This window comes from Lotus japonicus, chromosome 1, assembly GCF_012489685.1.
Source record: "Lotus japonicus ecotype B-129 chromosome 1, LjGifu_v1.2".
Classification (NCBI taxonomy): Eukaryota; Viridiplantae; Streptophyta; class Magnoliopsida; order Fabales; family Fabaceae; genus Lotus; species Lotus japonicus.
The window spans coordinates 39,404,220-39,421,529 of record NC_080041.1 but is presented as its reverse complement, the minus strand read 5'-3'; the positions used below and the strand labels follow the sequence as shown (position 1 = coordinate 39,421,529).

The 17,310-nt window shown below is 40.5% G+C and overlaps 1 protein-coding gene and 1 non-coding gene across 2 annotated transcripts; both read right to left on the bottom strand.

The window, feature by feature from the left end:
• Positions 1–7,770: 7,770 nt before the first annotated feature.
• Positions 7,771–8,346, bottom strand: LOC130735621 (uncharacterized). The gene has a single exon (XM_057587551.1). The coding sequence runs from the start codon at positions 8,344–8,346 to the stop codon at positions 7,771–7,773; it is 576 nt and encodes a 191-aa protein (XP_057443534.1).
• Positions 8,347–10,384: 2,038 nt separating this feature from the next.
• Positions 10,385–10,491, bottom strand: LOC130734879 (small nucleolar RNA R71). Its single transcript, XR_009018216.1, has one exon. It is a non-coding gene; the product is annotated as a small nucleolar RNA R71 (small nucleolar RNA).
• Positions 10,492–17,310: the final 6,819 nt, after the last annotated feature.

Here is a 17,310-nt window from a genome sequence, read left to right as displayed (position 1 = left end):
TGGTTAAACATGCCGATAGTTGGTCCCTAAGGATGACTAGGCTTTCAAAGTATAATGAGTGTGGTCCAAATTAAGTAACCCAAAGCTTTTACAACCAGCAAAATAAACACAAGTCTCTTGACCCCTTTCTCAATTTTTCTTTTTTTTCAACTCCAATTTGATTAGGAGTTCTTTTTTTTCTTTTTCTTTTTCAATTTATTTCATTTTCATTTGGGGCAAGAGACTACTTCAGAATTCATTGAGCTCCATTCGATTTCAAGGACCAACACTCCCAAAAATTCCAACCTAACATCCATCCCAATTACTTGGCAACAACAACATCTTCATTGAGGCTCAAATAGGACAATTAAGGACAATGTTCAAACCAATAAACTCAGAGGCTCAAAGTCCTAAAAGTCTCAAGAATTAGGCAAGTATCACAAAGCATGCAAAGAATGAAATCAACGCAGAACCAAGAAGTACAAGTTAGTCAAGATCCTCCAGGAATTTTTATGGTGAAGGGTCAAAGATAGACCCTTAATGGACTCACACCAACCTATTCTCAAGATACACTCGGAAGACCGAAGTCTCCTCCTCTCTTTCCCAAACATACAATCACTCATCCCCAAAACAACTTGAGTATCCCAAAAAAAAAACCAATTTTCAATACCAACACAAGTATAAGGGAAAAACTTGCGAGCAAAAATCATGTGTGTATAGGGAAGTAAAATACCCAACAAAAAAAACAAAGCTAAACATAAAATGCATGAACAAAAGAAAAACAAAAACTACAAATGAAAAATATGATAAAAATGCATGACCTATCTAAGAGTAGTGCATGACCTATCTAAGAGTAGAATTACCTCAGCACAATCACTCCATGGGACCTCGGTTGCCCATCCCATCATCATATTCCGGATGAATTCCGACATCATGCATTAGGCTCAGATCAATCATCCCTTGCTCCAATGCATTAAAATCCATTGGGCCATTATACCTGGGATCCGCTATGCTACCACCTCTCAAATAGAGATCAAGATCCCTATGAAGGAGATCTTGCCTCAAGAACATGCGCCCAAAGGCGGCCTCCATCCAAGCAGGTGAAGGACTAGCACGTGTGAGACCCAAGTTTTTAAGCTTAGAATAAATCGAATAAAATTCCTATTCACGATTAGTTTGATGTAACGTGAAGGAACACCTGAACAAGTTTATCGAATGGAATTAATTTATGAAGGAGAAAGTTCAGGAAAAGGCTAAGAATAGTATTAAAGTCGATATAAGTTATAGCGTGAGCCTTATTCGCTTACGCCTAGGGCAAGAGCGTTAGTAAACGAATAATTTACCCTTAAAGCACTATAGGAACTAATTCCAAAAATATTCAGAGGAATGTCAGAATTTCTCTTATTCATTTTCATGACAAGCGTTTCGACACGAAACCCTGGGTTGTACAAACGTCAAATTCCAATACTCGGAAGTTTGCCGAAACTAAAACCCTGATAGTTCAAAAACCCTAAAATCTACGGACGATGAAGACTTTTTCTGTTCGGAGCTTCAAATAAAGATTTCATCCGCGTACGCCTACTCTAATCGACGTTCCAAATCTTTCTTCAGAAGGAAGTTTCTGCATCCGAGGTCAAAACCATAAAGTGCATTTTAAGCCGGTAAACATTAAAAACAAGCCTCGAAAACCAAAAATCATACCGATATTTCTGTGAAGAATTAGAAGATTCAGCGGGAAGATTATCGTGTCTAAAATACGTTGGAATCAGTCGGAAAAATTGGAATCGCGAAATTCTCATTTTTCCGCATTTTTCAATTTCCTATATATAGTTTGAAAAATGAAAAAAAAAACAAAAAAAAAAAATCACAAACCCACACACACGGCCGTGAGCTTCTTGGAGGAAAGGAGGAGATTTGATTTTTTCCAATTCTTGACCGATCGTCGTTCTGTTCGTTGCTACGCGTAGGCCTCGAGGTACTGATTGTTTTCCTTACCTCTGATCGTAAATTCTGTCGCTTTTCTCTATGTCTTTCTGTGCTCAAAGTTTTGAGCTTTTTGTAAAACTGTCCAAATAACTTGATTTCAGTGTCTAAACTTATTGCCTACGTGCTCTAGAGCATGAATATCCAGTTGTTTTCTGCTGAATCTCGTCGAATCGCCGCAGAACTTCAATTCTGCTCAAAAACCCATTTTTATGCTGAGGTTCCGGTTTTTGGATCAAAAACTCTCGACTGAGCTTAGCTTTAGTAGGATTAGTTGTTATAAATGTCGTTAGGATCGACCCCATCTAATTTGTTTTTCGAAATTCTGATTTTGAGTTTCCGAGCTAAAAATATTGACCAAAATACCCCTGCGACAGTTTTCGACCCGATAATTTTTCTGAGAGTTTCTCTGGCCTAGATATCGCCTAAGAATACCTAGGAATTGATTTAGATCGAAGAAAAAGTTCGAAAACCCTATTTTCCATAGTGGCCGAAACCTATTTGCTTGGGTACCGTGTCCAAAAATATTTTTTGGATCTCTATGACCTGAGCCACTGCGTAGCTCTTTCAATTGTCGAAATTTTGGTGCCGGTTTCGTGTCATTCCGAGTTCTGTAGCTCGAGTTATGCACGTTTTAGCGAATAAAGTGTTTTTGTACAAAACTTGAATCGAGTCAAAACTCATCCATTCGGGGAAAGCCCTTTCATACGTGCCTAAATGTTGTACTCTGAAGCTTCTTGAGCTTTGTCGAACCTTAGTTAGGATTGTATCAACTTGTGTTGATTCATTATTGCTTTGTTTGCTCAAAGGTTCAATTGTGGAAACTTTGGGATTGACTGAACAAGCTTGTGAGGGAGACCTACACCGCGAGACTGGAATAACTCGAGGTTAGGGCAACTTACTTACTAGCTATTTGTATTGTAGGCGTCGATAACTTCGACTTGAATATTGCTTGATATTGAATATTGCTTGATATTGAATATTGCTTGGTTATTGTTTATCGCCTTGAATTGGAAAATGTTTTCTGGAGGCTTCGGCCGAGTGAACTTATATGAGACGTGTGTCTCCGTTTTCTGAGAGGCTTCGGCCGTTTATTGGTTTTTGTCTTATCGCTTTCTAGTGGATATGACAAGGTTATGTTTACAGCACTACCATATTGATTCATCGCTCGTTAGAGCTTGATGTATTTGAGTTTATGATTAAATTGTGCTGACTATATTCGTGCATTTTGATGCCACTTTTGGAGTGTAGAATACACTTATCTTTGTCATGGCAATGACGGGTTCGTTTTGGGAATGTTTGATAGGTCGAACCAAGGTTCGAGCCTTTATTGTTTTAGGAATCGAGACCTTCCCGGGGAATTACTTGGGTTTATTGGGATCTTTTTACTTATAGAGTTTTTGACCGAAAATAATCATAATCTGTTTTATGTAAATAAATCCATAATATATTTATTAAGGATATAATGCTTTTAATTAATGAGGATGATTCAACGGAAAAGACTTAGGAATGAAAGTGAGTTTGGAAAACGGGAATGGGTCAGTGATCCTAGCTTTGGGAACTTTATTTTGAAAGGTGTTGGAAATGAAAACTGAACTTTGGAATTAACGACATAATGGATTAACTTACGATGGAACATTTTACCTAATAAAAGAAATATTTTTTTAAGGGAACTCATTTTTATGGAAAAGAATTTGAAGATGGGCTTTAGCCAAGGGTCTGGCGTTAGTAAGGTACCGAGTAGAGTACTCTGGGCACAACAGGAAGTGACGGTCAGCCGTGTAGAGTTGTATCGTGCCTGTTGATGTCTGGCGTAGCAAGAAGGATGGTTAAACCCGTGGGGTCATAACCGACTTGACTATAGCCTAGGTTTCTCGTTGTAGATGCCTCTGGTCAATGAACCAATTTTTACCTGTGAGGACGAGTCGTGGTTTTGATAATCATATTGCACACATGCATATACGCGATGAAGTGCCAAGTGGAGTACTTCGGTATAGCAGGAAGCAACGATCAGCCGTGTAGAGTTGAATCGGTCCTGACTATACCTGGCACAACAGGAGGTAACGATCATCCATGTAGAGTTGTATCGTGCCTGTTGATGTTCGGCATAGCAAGCAGAAATGGTCAAACCATGTAGAGTTTGTACCGTCTTGACTATAGCCAAAGGTGATAAGCGACGCCCGAGCAGAAATGGTTAAACACGAGGCCAGTGTTACGACCGTCTCGAGGTGCCTAGCCTATAAGTGGCAATACCGTTGGTTTGACCCGTCGCCAAGGAGAGTGACGTCGTTGATTTGTTCCGTCGCCAAGCAGAGTGACGTTGTTGATTTGTCCCGTCGCCAAGCAGAGTGACGTTATTCGAGTTTGTGTCTGCATATTCTACATTGGCACACCATGCATCTTATTATGATTGACGTTGCATGACATATCATGCACTCTAACTATAATTGTTGAGATCTGATGATTTGATGTTGATAAACATCGTTATGTGTTTTGATGATTGAATTGTGTAAGAGATTCGATAACATGCTATGTATATACCTTAGGGTAGGCAATACATGACTTATATGTATATATACAACATATATATATATACCCCCTTTATCGCATGTTGATTGTATATCTATTGTATTCTGTAAGTTGACCCTAGCGCCTTGGCTTTGTTTGTATGTTTGTGCTTGGGCGGTCGGCCTGCTGCCAGGCGTCCGTCAGCCGGTTCGTGATGATTCGTTGTGCGGGAAAGACCCGGAGCGAAATGACTATTACTGAAGCTTTCGACGAGGACCCGGACTTCATGCCTGATCGAGGAAGGGTCGATGATAGTAGTGTGGGATATGGGTGGTTAGAGTCTTTTGAGTTGGTTGTTACTGTAATAGCTCTGATTCGTCATTCATATTTTGGGGCAGGGTAAGTCTCCGACACGTTATTTTCGTGTGGTTCTCCGTAGTTGGGAATCCCATGGAGTAGTCGGTTGTAGAGGTCTAGAGGAGGCCATCTGGGGCTGACTATTCCCTTCTGTCACTTGTATAATATTTCGAACTATTTATGCTTTCTGAAAACTTGTAAACCTTGCCGTCACTGGAGGATACTCGTGACGATGCTTTTAGTTACAGCAGGACTGTAATAGTATTGTACATTAGTTTATGTTTATCGCATTTTGGGGTTGAGTCTTTAGTTTAAAATGTTCTTTATTCTAAAAGGATAGGAAAAAAAATACCTGCTTTTCCGCTTTACTTTGTTTTCAAGTTACTAAGTGACGCCACCGAAATCGGGGTGTTACAGCACGCGGTAGAGTTACCACCTCATTCACAACCTCATTTACCTCCTCCTCTTCTTCTTCTACTTCTTTCACTGGCTCCGTAGGATCCTCTTCTTCCTTATCCTCCTGGGGCATTCTAGACATCCATTCCTTAAAAAGTTGGTTCACCCGATCTTTGCTCAGAATGGGGGAAACCGTCAACCTCTGCTGCACAACAAAGATTGGCCTCCTAGCCTTGTCCCTGACATCATGGATCAAGGCACAAATCAGATGATGAAAGATTGGGCGAGGCTTCTCCTTACACACATTGTAGTGTGAGTATATCTTATCAGAAATAATTCCCGCCATGTCCATCGGGTGGCCTCTAATGATGCAGTAAATGGAAATCAACACCACCGCTCTCACTTCTGATTTGTGAGAGCTAGGAAACAATGAGTCTTGCAAAAATTCAGCCCACACTCGAGCCAGTGGTGTCATGTTTTGCCTCAGCAAGTAGGTGATATTCCTTTTGTCATCCTTCTCCCATTTTTGACCGGGCCTAACCACCACCACCACTTCCAGATCCTTCATGAACTCGGAAGAACGGTCTGAAAGCAAATAGTGGAAGGTCCACCTACTCTTCCATGGGAAAAAGGCATTCTCCTCATGCTCCGTGAGAAGACCAAGAAACTCTCGAATCCTATCAGCTCCATAATTGATAACATCACCTCTGAACCAAGATGAGAAAGTTGGGGGATCCGGCTTGTTATCTTGATCATCACCGTAGGTATTCGCAAAGAATTCCCTAACCATGACTTCACAAGCAATAGGAATAGGATTCACCCAACTCCCCCACCTTCTCATCTCCATGACTTCTTGCATGCCGAGGGGGTCTCTCCTTCCATTCCTATAGAATACGCCTCACTCCTTCACACACCCCATGTGTGCTAGGACGGATTGATAGAACTCCTCCTTTGTCGCCAATAAGAAACGAGAGCGGTCAAAGCTCTGGGTAGTGGAAGAAGACCCCGCGGTCCTTGTGGGATATCTTGCTCTCTTAGCAGGCATCTTCATAATAGTTAGCATAACCACAAGCCGCAATAAAACCATTAGACATTGTTAGTCAAAAATAAAAATAAAGAGAAAGAGTATTCACAAAACTAAAAACATGAACTCCTAAGAGCACCCAACAAGCTTTCTAGTGAAATTGGCAAAGAAAAGAGAAGAACAACAAAGCACTTGCCCAAAATCGACTAGAAAAACTCATTGGAGCATTCTATGAAACACCTAGAAGGCACAAAACAAAGCTAAACTAAACTACTACTACATAACTACCCAACTCTCACAAATCCTCACACCCATTACTAATTTTGGCGCAAAATACCCATGAATAGCGTAAACAAACCCACCCCAACTTGCACATGCTTAGAATCACTCACCCACAACCCCCAATAGTCATACATTTACAAAACCCATGAATGTAGATGGAGGGAAGTGGAAAAAATGGAACTTACCTTGAACTTGGAGTGAGTGGGTGCAAGTGAAATTCTCTTGATGAAATGCAAACTTTGAGAGGGAGAGAATGAGCAAAAGTGCGTGCAAGTGAGATGGGAGAAGTAGGAAATGGGTATAAGTAGTGAGGGGGGCAGTTTTAGATAGAAAGGAAAGTTAGAAAGTGAGAAAATGAAGAGTTAGAAGTGTTTAAAAGCAAAAAACTGTGTGTGTGCGTGTTTGGGCGCTCAAGCGCTGGTGAGGGGCGCTTGAGCGCCCTGGGTGCCCAGAAAGCCAAAAGCTTCTGGCAGGCTGGCGCCTGAGCGCCAAGCGCCAGCCCAGGGCGCTTGAGCGCCCTGCCCAGTGCAAAATTTCTTTTTTTTCTTTTTTCCTTTTGTACAAATAAAAAGAACTATCCTAGAGCATTTTTAAATAAAAAATAAAACAATAGGTTGTCTCCCATTCAGCCCTATGTTATAGTCCAAGGTAGACTCTCCTTCCTTTGATGTTAGGAAGGAAATTCCTTACTTTCGAATGACTTACCACAAGTGCAAGGTAGGAACCTTGCACAAAACCTTTGAAACAAATCCTCCCATGAGGCTATGTCTTGTTGCTCATCAAACCATGCTCTTGCTTCCTTTGTCAAAGAATGAGGGAAGAGTTTGATTTTCAACTCATCATCACTCACCCCCTCCTTCTTGACAAGAGCACTTGCAAGGGAAAACTTCACCATATGAGCATGGAGATTCTCGTACTTTGACCCCTCATACTTTTTACCGCTAACAAGCTTGATGAGAGCTGGCTTGAACTCTACATCTTTTTCTTTCACCTTCGGGGGCTCCTGAACCTTTGGTACCCTTTTGATTACTTCACAAACAAAGTCTTCGACAAGGCTAGTCTCCAACAAGAGGTTGAAGACTGAGAACCTAACCTTGTCCTTCCCAACTCGGAGGATTAAATGACCTTTGTCAACATCAATCTTGGCTCTTCCGGTAGCTAAGAATGGTCGCCCAAGAATCAGAGGAATCTTCTCATCCTCTTCCATATCAAGCACAACAAAATCCACCGGGAAGACATACTTATCCACTTTTATCATCACATCCTCCACGATACCATAGGGAGTCAGAACGGTCCGCCATTTGCAATGAAAGCATAGTCGGAGTAACTTCACCAAGGTTCAACCTTTCATACATGGTAAGCGACATCAAGTTGATGCTCGCTCCTAGATCACACAAGGCCTCAACCTCTGTCACACCTTCAACCACCACCGGAATTGTAAAGCTTCCGGGGTCTCTTCCTTTTTTTGGCATCTTTCTCTGTAAAATGGCACTGCATTCCTCAGTTAGCACTACTGTCTCATCCACATCCTTCAAACTTCTCCTCTTAGACAATATATCCTTCATAAACCTAGCATATATGGCCATTTGCTCCAAAGCATCAGCAAAAGGAATGTTGATGTGGAGTTTCTTGAAAACATCCACAAACTTTGAAAACTTCTTGTCTATACTTTTCTTAGCCAAGGCCTTAGGAAAAGGAACCTTGCTAACTTCAGGAGTAAGGTATATAACTTCTCTAGTCTTGATGGGTACCACAACTTCTCCCTCAACTATCTCCTCACTTTTTTCTCCCTCTGTTTTTTTCTTCAATTCATTCATCATCCTACCACTTCTAGTGGTCACCACAGAGCCATTCTCTTGCTTAGGATTGGGGATAGTATCGGAAGGGAATTTACCTTGAGGTCTCTGATGTCCCTTGTTTAGTGGTGTTTTTAGGGTCATTTCTTTCTTTGTTTTGAGTCTTTTTGTTGAGTCTCATGTAGTTTTTCATGCACTCTCATGCATTTTTATCTTTCTTTGAGTCTTTACTTCGTTTTGGTAATTTTGTAGTTTTATAGGGAGTTTTCTTGCATTTTAAGTAAGTTTAGGACTTGCATAGTTTTATTGTGTTAATTGAAGGATCTCTTGTGCTAATAAGCTCTTTGAGCTTCTGGAATTTTCCTTGGCTTGTTGGTTAAGTTTGCAGATCAGAAACTGAAGGTGAAAGAAGGCCGAGAAGCATGGAATTGAAGGAGGACTTAAAGAGGCTTGAAAGAGGAGTTACAAGAAACTAAAAAGTCTTTTCCAGCGAGCTTAAGCACCTAGGCGCTGGGAATTGCGCCTAGGCGCTAGTTGTTTTTTCTGAACCTCCTGGAATTGGCGCCTAGGCGCTGGGAATTGGCGCCTAGGCGCCAATTGACCTCCAGAGAGCATGTTTTTGGCTGGAATTGGCGCTCAGGCGCCTGAGCGCCCAGACTCGACTGTTTTGCTTATAAATTGGTTTTTAGACATTTCTCTTGGACCTTTTGTCATTTTATCATATTTTCATAAGTTAGAAGAGAGGGTTTGAGTTTTGGAGCTTGAGGAGCTTTCCCTAAGCCCTATGTTTCAGGTTTCATCTTTATCTTCTTGTATGGATTCCATAGCCATGCTTGGCTAAAACCCCTTTTGTTTTGTTTTCTTTGTAAGACTTTGGATGTTTTAGCTTTCATTCCTTTTCTATTTATGTTGTTCTGAGTAAACCCTTGAATCTCACTCCTATGCTTTATCTTTCAAGCTTGAATGCATGCTAGCTTTTTACTTTTCTATAATCATAACGATAGTTTGTTATAGAATTGAGACTTGTTGTGAGATTACCTCTTCTATACTTGCTGCTAGGAATAGAGGAAGGGTTGAGGTTTGTTGGCCTGAATTGCATGCTTAGTGCTTCTAACAAATGTTTAGCTTATCAAGGAATTGAATCTATCTTTTGATTAGAAAGGGTTTTCTTTACGAGGCATCGATAGATGACTATCTAGGCTAGAACATCAAGGAGAGACTCAAGATATATTGAATTGGAAGGTTTGCTAAAACTGAATTTGTTGAGCAAGAACCCAAGGCAATCTCATCTCTGAATTTCAATCGCTTTATTACTTGATTACTTGTTTTTTGTTTACAAACTCAAGAAACAACCAATCATTAAAACTGAATTTTACTCGCTTTTCAACCATGAACTTGAATCTTAAAATGGATTTGCAATCTAATTCCCTGAGGTTCGATAATTTAAAACCGGGTAGATTCTGTGCACTTGCAGAAGAACCAACAAGTTTTTGGCGCCGTTGCCGGGGAATTGTTTTGCGATTTTTGGTTTAAGTTTTTAGTTTGTGGTTTTATTTTTGTTTTGAACTTGTCTAGAATTGGTGCTACTAATCTTTCTCTGTTTAGTATCAAACATTCAGGCTACTCTCACAAGAGACACCGTCATGGGTGGCCATATGACGGAGGAGGAGATGCAAGCCCATATTGAGGCAAGAATCCAAGAGGGTATCACCCTCCGTTTGCGTGAACAAGAAGTTGAGAATGCCAACCGAACTCTTCGGGAACTAACTTCGGGGTCCATGAGCTTTGACTATCCCGGAAGTATTGTCATTCCCGAAGGAGTGGGAAACTTTGAGTTGAGACCGACATTCATCAACATGGTGAGCCAAAGCCAATATGGTAGAGGTTCCTCGGAAGATCCTCATGCTCATTTGGAAAGGTTCATCCGTAATTGCAACACGTATCAGGTGGTGAACGTTCCTTCGGAAGTAATCCGGTTGAGCCTATTTCCCGTCTCACTACTTGGGAAGACCTTGCAGAAAAATTCACAACGAGGTTCTTCCCAAGGTCCCTCTTGAGGAAATTGAAGAATGACATCATGACTTTCACACAATCCTCAGATGAAAATCTTTACGAGGCTTGGGAGCATTTCAAGAAGCTTTTGAGGAAATGTCCTCAACACAATCTCACCCAAGCTGAATATGTGGCGAAGTTCTATGATGGGTTACTATACTCATCACGGTTTGGCTTGGATGCAGCTTCAAGTGGGGAGTTCGATGCTCTTCCCCCACAAGCGGGATATGATTTGATAGAGAAAATGGCGATGGGAGCCATGAACTGCGAGAATGAACGCCAAATCCGAAGAAGTTCTTTTGAAGTGGAAACTTATGACAAGCTCATAGCCTCCAACAAGCAACTCTCCGAGGAAGTAGCGGAAATCCGGAAACATATACAAGATACCAAGTCAATTGGAGCAAGAGTAACTTGTTTGGAGTGCAAATTTTGTGGTGAATCTCATGATAGTAACCAGTGTACTGTCAATGATGATGTTAGCAAGGTCAGAACATTGACTCAAGGAGGAAAAGCTCCAACCTCAGAACAAGGTCCTCTTGACCAGCCGCAAATTGTTGTAAAGACTGTTGGCAAGAAGAGTCTTGAAGAGCTGATTGAAGGATTTATTGATCATTCAGCGAGCAATTACAAGTGCCACGAGTTGGCCATAAAGAGCTTGGCGAGTCAATTGCGACAGCCAGCGAAACAAATGTCCGAAAATCACCAAGGTAAGTTCTCTTCCGAAACTTTAACTTTAACTGAGCAAGAAAATACTGCTGTTATTTCTACTAGGAGTGGAAGAGTGTCACATGAGCCAGAGAAAAAAGTTGAGGGAGAGAAAAATGAGGAAGCTGAGGTAGAAAGAGATGAGGGTGTTATGGAGGAAAGAGCTAGAGAGCCCACTAGGACTAGGGTTGTTAACACTCATATCCCTGAGCTCTGCAAGATTCCATTTCCCAAGGCTTTGGTGAAGAAAAATTTGGATAAACAATTTTTTAAGTTCTTGGAGGTTTTTAAGAAACTCCATATTAATATCCCTTTTACTGAAGCCTTGGAGCAAATTCCAATCTATGCTAAGTTCATGAAAGATATCCTCAGTAAGAGAAGGAAGTTGAGTGAGGTCGATGAAACTATCTTGATGACCGAAGAGTGTAGTGCCATTTTGCAAAGGAAGATGCCTAAAAAGAGGAGAGATCCAGGGAGTTTTACTATTCCGGTGGAGATAGAGGGGTTAACTATGGTAGAAGCCTTGTGTGATTTAGGAGCGAGTATCAACTTGATGCCGCTTAGTATGTTTAAAAGGTTGAACTTAGGTGAGGTTACCTCAACTATGATTTCTTTGCAAATGGCGGATAGGTCCTTAAAAACCCCTTACGGGATCATTGAAGATGTTGTGGTTAAGGTGGATAAGTTTGTCTTCCCAGTGGATTTTGTCATTTTAGACATGGAAGAGGACTCTAAAGTTCCTCTCATACTGGGGAGACCATTCTTAGCCACAGGTGAGGCTGAGATTAAAGTGGCTAAGGGAACTCTAACATTGAAAGTGGGTGAAGAGGAGGTCCTCTTCAATATCTTCGACTCTTTGAAACACCGAGCAAATGAGGAAGTTTTCCGGTGTGAAGTATTGGATGAGCTCGTGTGTGAAGAGTTTGTTAGGATATCTATTAAGGACCCCTTGGAAACAACAATCATGGAGGGGCTAGAAATGGAGGACCAAAATCTTGAGAGTGAACTTGATTCTTTGTACCATGAGGGGAATGCTACTCTATCTCAATTAGAATCTGTTTCATCCCTTTCCACCGAAAGCATGTGGAGAGAAGAATTAATTAGGGATGAGGAGATTCCGATTGAGGAGAAGAGTGAGCTCAAGCCACTCCTTCCTCTCTCATGTATGCATATCTTGAGGAAGGTGAGAATAAACCTGTTATTTTGAATAGTGCTCTCACTCCCTTGGAAGAGGAGAAACTCCTCAGAGTTTTGAGGGATCATAAGTCAGCTTTGGGTTGGACTATATTGATGATATCAAAGGTATTAGCCCTGCGATACGCATGCATAAAATTTTGTTGGAAGAAAATTACAAACCTATAGTCCAACCTCAAAGAAGACTTAACCCTTCCATGAAGGATGTGGTGAGAAAAGAGATAATAAAATTGCTTGATACAGGTGTTATTTATCCAATTTCGGATAGTGAATGGGTAAGTCCTGTTCAAGTGGTTCCTAAGAAAGGAGGCATCACTGTGGTTGCCAATGAGAACAATGAGTTGATTCCCACTCGTCAAGTGACGAAGTAGAGGGTTTGTATTGACTATCGAAGGCTGAATTCGGTAACTAGAAAGGATCACTTTCCTTTGCCTTTCATAGATCAAATGCTTGATAAGTTGGCTGGGCATCAATACTACTGTTTTCTTGATGGCTATTCCGGGTACAACCAAATTTGTGTTGCACCGGAAGACCAAGAGAAGACGGCATTCACTTGCCCTTACGACGTGTTTACTTATAAGAGAATGCCATTTGGGCTTTGCAACGCCCCAGCTACTTTCCAAAGGTGTATGTTTGCTATTTTCTCTGACTTGATAGAGACTTGCATCGAGATTTTTATGGACGACTTCTCTGTTTTTGGTCCAAATTTTGATGCTTGTCTAGGGAATTTAGCCTTGGTTCTGAAAAGATGTCAAGAGACCAACTTGGTCTTGAATTGGGAGAAGTGCCATTTCATGGTTAGGGATGGCATAGTTCTTGGACACAAGGTGTCCGAAAAGGGGATTGAGGTTGATAGAGCTAATATTGAAGTCATTGAAAAGCTCCCTCCCCCAACTAACATCAAGGGTATTAGGAGTTTCCTCGGGTATGCTGGATTTTATAGGCGGTTTATTAAAGACTTTTCCAAATTAGCTAAGCCTATGACCAACTTGCTTGAGAAGGAAGCACCTTTTACTTTTGATGAGAATTGTTTGAAAGCTTTTGAGTCTATTAAAGAGAGATTGGTGACAGCCCCGGTAATTGTTGCTCCAGATTGGTCTCTACCATTTGAAATCATGTGTGATGCTAGTGATCTAGCTTTAGGGGCTGTCTTGTGTCAAAAGAAAGAAAGAGTGTTGTATGTGATATACTATGAAAGTAGAGTGTTGAATGAGGCCCAAAGGAACTACACTACAACTAAAAAAGAGTTGCTGGGTGTAGTCTTTGCTTGTGAAAAGTTTAGGCCTTACATCTTGGGTTTTAAAGTAATTGTCCATACTGACCATGCTGCTTTGAGGCATTTGTTTTCTAAACAGGACTTTAAGCCAAGGTTGATTCGATGGGTCTTACTCCTTCAAGAGTTTGACCTTGAGATCATTGACCGGAGAGGCAAGGACAATAGCGTGACAGACCGTTTGTCAAGATTGGAAGGTGGGGCGTGCAGCCCAATACCTATTCAAGAGGAGTTCCCGGATGAGAAACTCCTAGTTGTTTCCACCGAGGAACCCCTACCCTGGGATTGAGAGCCTAAATTCTTGAGTAGGAGGTGGCTCTAAGGCCTCCATGGTAATTAGTAAAGAAGGTCAACTCTTCCCTTTAGTTTAGCTTATGCATTTTTACATATTTTTTCTTTTGTAGCTTTTAATTTTCTTTTTATCATGCATTGTTATTTAAGTTTTTGTTTTTGGGTCTTTTACTTCCCTATACTCACATGCTTTTAGCTATAGTTCTGTTTCCTTACATGTGCTATTTTTGAAAATGCTTTTGTGAATACTTGCTGCTGTTTTTGGGGATGAGTGATTGCATGTTTGGGGAAGAGAGGAGGAGACTTCGGTCTTCCGAGTGTTTCTTGAGAAAGGAGTCGAGGTGAGTCCATTAAGAGTCTATCTTTGACCCTTCACCATAAAAATTCTCTGGAGGATCCTGACTCACTTGAAATTCTTGGTTCTGCGTTAATTTCACTCATAGCATGCTTTGTGATTCTTGCTATATTCTTGAGATTTGTAGGATTTCTTGAGATTCTGAATTTTTTGGTTAAACACTATCCTTAGTTGTCCCATTCGAGTCTTTTTGGAGATTTTGTTGTAGCCAAGTAATTGGGACAGATGTTGGTTGGAAATATAGGGGAGTGATGGTCCTTGATGTAAAGGAGCTGAAAAAGTTGTGAAATAGTCTCTTGCCCCAAAGAAAAAAAATCATTGAAAAAAAAAGAAAAGAAAAAGAACTCCTGAACAAAAGCTGGAGTTGTAAAAGAAAAAAAGAAAAAGTTGAAAAAAGGGGGGTACAAGAGACTTGTGCTAAAAAGTTTATTGTGAAAAGCTCCGGGGGGTTTTAGAATTGGACCACACTCAATGTGCTTGAAGCCTAGAATTTCCTTAGGGACCAACCACCATCATGTTCTACCTAGCCAATGTTTCAACCCTTTTTAAAGTCTCTTTGAATATTTGCATGTTTGATCTTTGTTGTTATTGAGTGAATGACATTCAGGACCTATGAACTTGCTTGTGTGCTCAGTGCACTAAATCAACATCTCATCCTAGGATTTTTAGTTCTATATGCTTCTCATGAATGGACTCTACACTCTTCTCTTTTCAAAAGATGCATGAAGTAGGTTGTCGGGTCTTTCTCTTGGAACTAGCTGTGATTCCTTTGTCCCCCAGTTTTGTGTTAAGTATTCCTTGTTAAGAGCACTTGTTTGGGAGCATTTCTTGCGCTTGAGGGCAAGCGAGTGTTATTTACGCTCGAGGGTGAGCTGTCGTTGAGTATAGTGGTGTGATGACCCTTGTTTAGTGGTGTTTTTAGGGTCATTTCTTTCTTTGTTTTGAGTCTTTTTGTTGAGTCTCATGTAGTGTTTCATGCATTCTCATGCATTTTTATCTTTCTTTGAGTCTTTACTTCGTTTTGGTAATTTTGTAGTTTTATAGGGACTTTTCTTGCATTTTAAGTAAGTTTAGGACTTGCATGGTTTTATTGTGTTAATTGAAGGATCTCTTGTGCTAATAATGAAGGTATGAAAAACGGTAGAAAGGGGGGGTTTGAATAACGTTTTCAGTACAAAACTACCACCTTAAAGATTTTAACAAATCTTTTCGAGAACTAAGTGCAAAAGATAGAGATAGAAAAGCACACAAGGATTTTATCCTGGTTCACTTGATAAATCACTCAAGCTACTCCAGTCCACCCGTTAAGGTGATTTCTTCCTTCTTAGAATGAAGGCAATCCACTAATCAGGTAAGAGTTACAACTGCACTTGAAACCTACAAGTGACTAACAATTACACTGACTTAGCTCACACTAAGATTCACTCTCTTAGTCTTCTCTAGGATCCGATCAACCTTGATCTCCTAAAGGAAAATCAAACAACTGTTTGAGGTTGGTGTTTACAAGAGTTTGCTTCTGAATAAGCTGAGTGTAAACTAAAATAAATTACAAGATGAAAGAAAGCTTAGAATATGTCTTGCGCGTGTGTATTGCTTCTTCTTAGTTTCTTAGCCGCTTCTTTCAATCTTCAGCCTCTATATATACTCCAAGGATTAGGGTTGAGCGTTGCATGGAAATGCTACCGTTGGAGGGCAGTTCTGGAAAATCCAGCTTCTGCTGTGGCTGAGAACGTTAGGTAGGTCGTCAGGAAGGTACACTTGCTTTTGTACTTGGATAGCGACTTGACCTTTTAACCTAGGAGACTTCTGATCAGAGGAATGCTTCGTATTGGAACTTGTGAAGCAGGTTGATCAGAGTCAGAGGGAAAGCACAGATCCTCTGACCATTGTATCTTCTGATTCTGAACTCAGAGGGAAGAACATGGCCTTCAGAGTTTCTTGCTTCTGGACTTCAGAGTTTCCACTATTCAGCTTCTGGATCTTCAGAGTCTTCTACACCATCGGAACATCTGAACCTTCAGTGTTTCTTGGTTGTCAGAACTTCTGGATCATCAGAGCTTCTAGCGACTGAGTCCTCATCAGAGTTTGTATAGCTTCAGATCTTCTGAAGCTTTTCCACTGTTCATACTGAACATGGTGAATGCGAAAGCGTTGCTTGGGTTACCCTTTATACACAGTGCTTCTGATTTGTGTGAAATTGAGTCAGGGTCAGAGCCTGTAAATAGCACACTCAGAAAAACACGTTAGAGTACCACAATTGTTCATATCAAAAGGTTAACTTGTAATCATCAAAACATAGAGTTGTACTACTAGATCAAAACTTGATCTTACAATCTCCCCCTTTTTGATGATGACAAAACTAAGATTTTTGATGAACAATTCTTAAACATTAAACTGAATTCACTCAGAGTTTAGAGATATAGAATAAGACTTATCCTGATGTGAATAGTTTATCTTGCTCATTCTGAATTCAAGTCACTGCTTGATTCTGAGCTTAGCTCCCCCTGAATCTAATACTTGATGAAAACGTTAGTAAAGTCTAGATTCTGAGCTAAATCATATAAGAGTTCAGAGTGAAAAGCTTATGACATAGATGAAAAACGAATAATCAGAGCGCATAAGTGATCAGAGTCATGGACAAGGTATCAGAGTCTTGGGTATCAGAGTCAACTTAGAATCACTTCAGAAGAAGTGAAATGTATTCCTTGTATTTGCCCAGTGACACATCTATGGTCATGAAGGTGGAACTCTTAAAATCTCCAAAAGAAAAATAAGTCACACTAACACATCTTACACATCAAAAACTGGGTTTACTCCCCCTTTTTGTCATAAGCAAAAAGCCTGGGGTGTGAAAAACTTAGCTTGAAGTACAAGGTACTTCCCCCTTAGAGAAGGTCTAAGTTTAAAGAAAATGAAAATGAAAACGATGTAAGAATCAGAGTGAGGCGATAATAAATAGAAGAGTTAATGCAAGGGATGAACGTTTACCACCGGTCAAGTGAGGAAATAGAAGGGTCAGTTACCAAGTACTTAACCTCGAGAAACTGTAAGAGCATTAACTTTCAGAGAGAAAGTGAAGCCTATAAAAACGTTGGAGAGAAAGGTAAGCTTCACA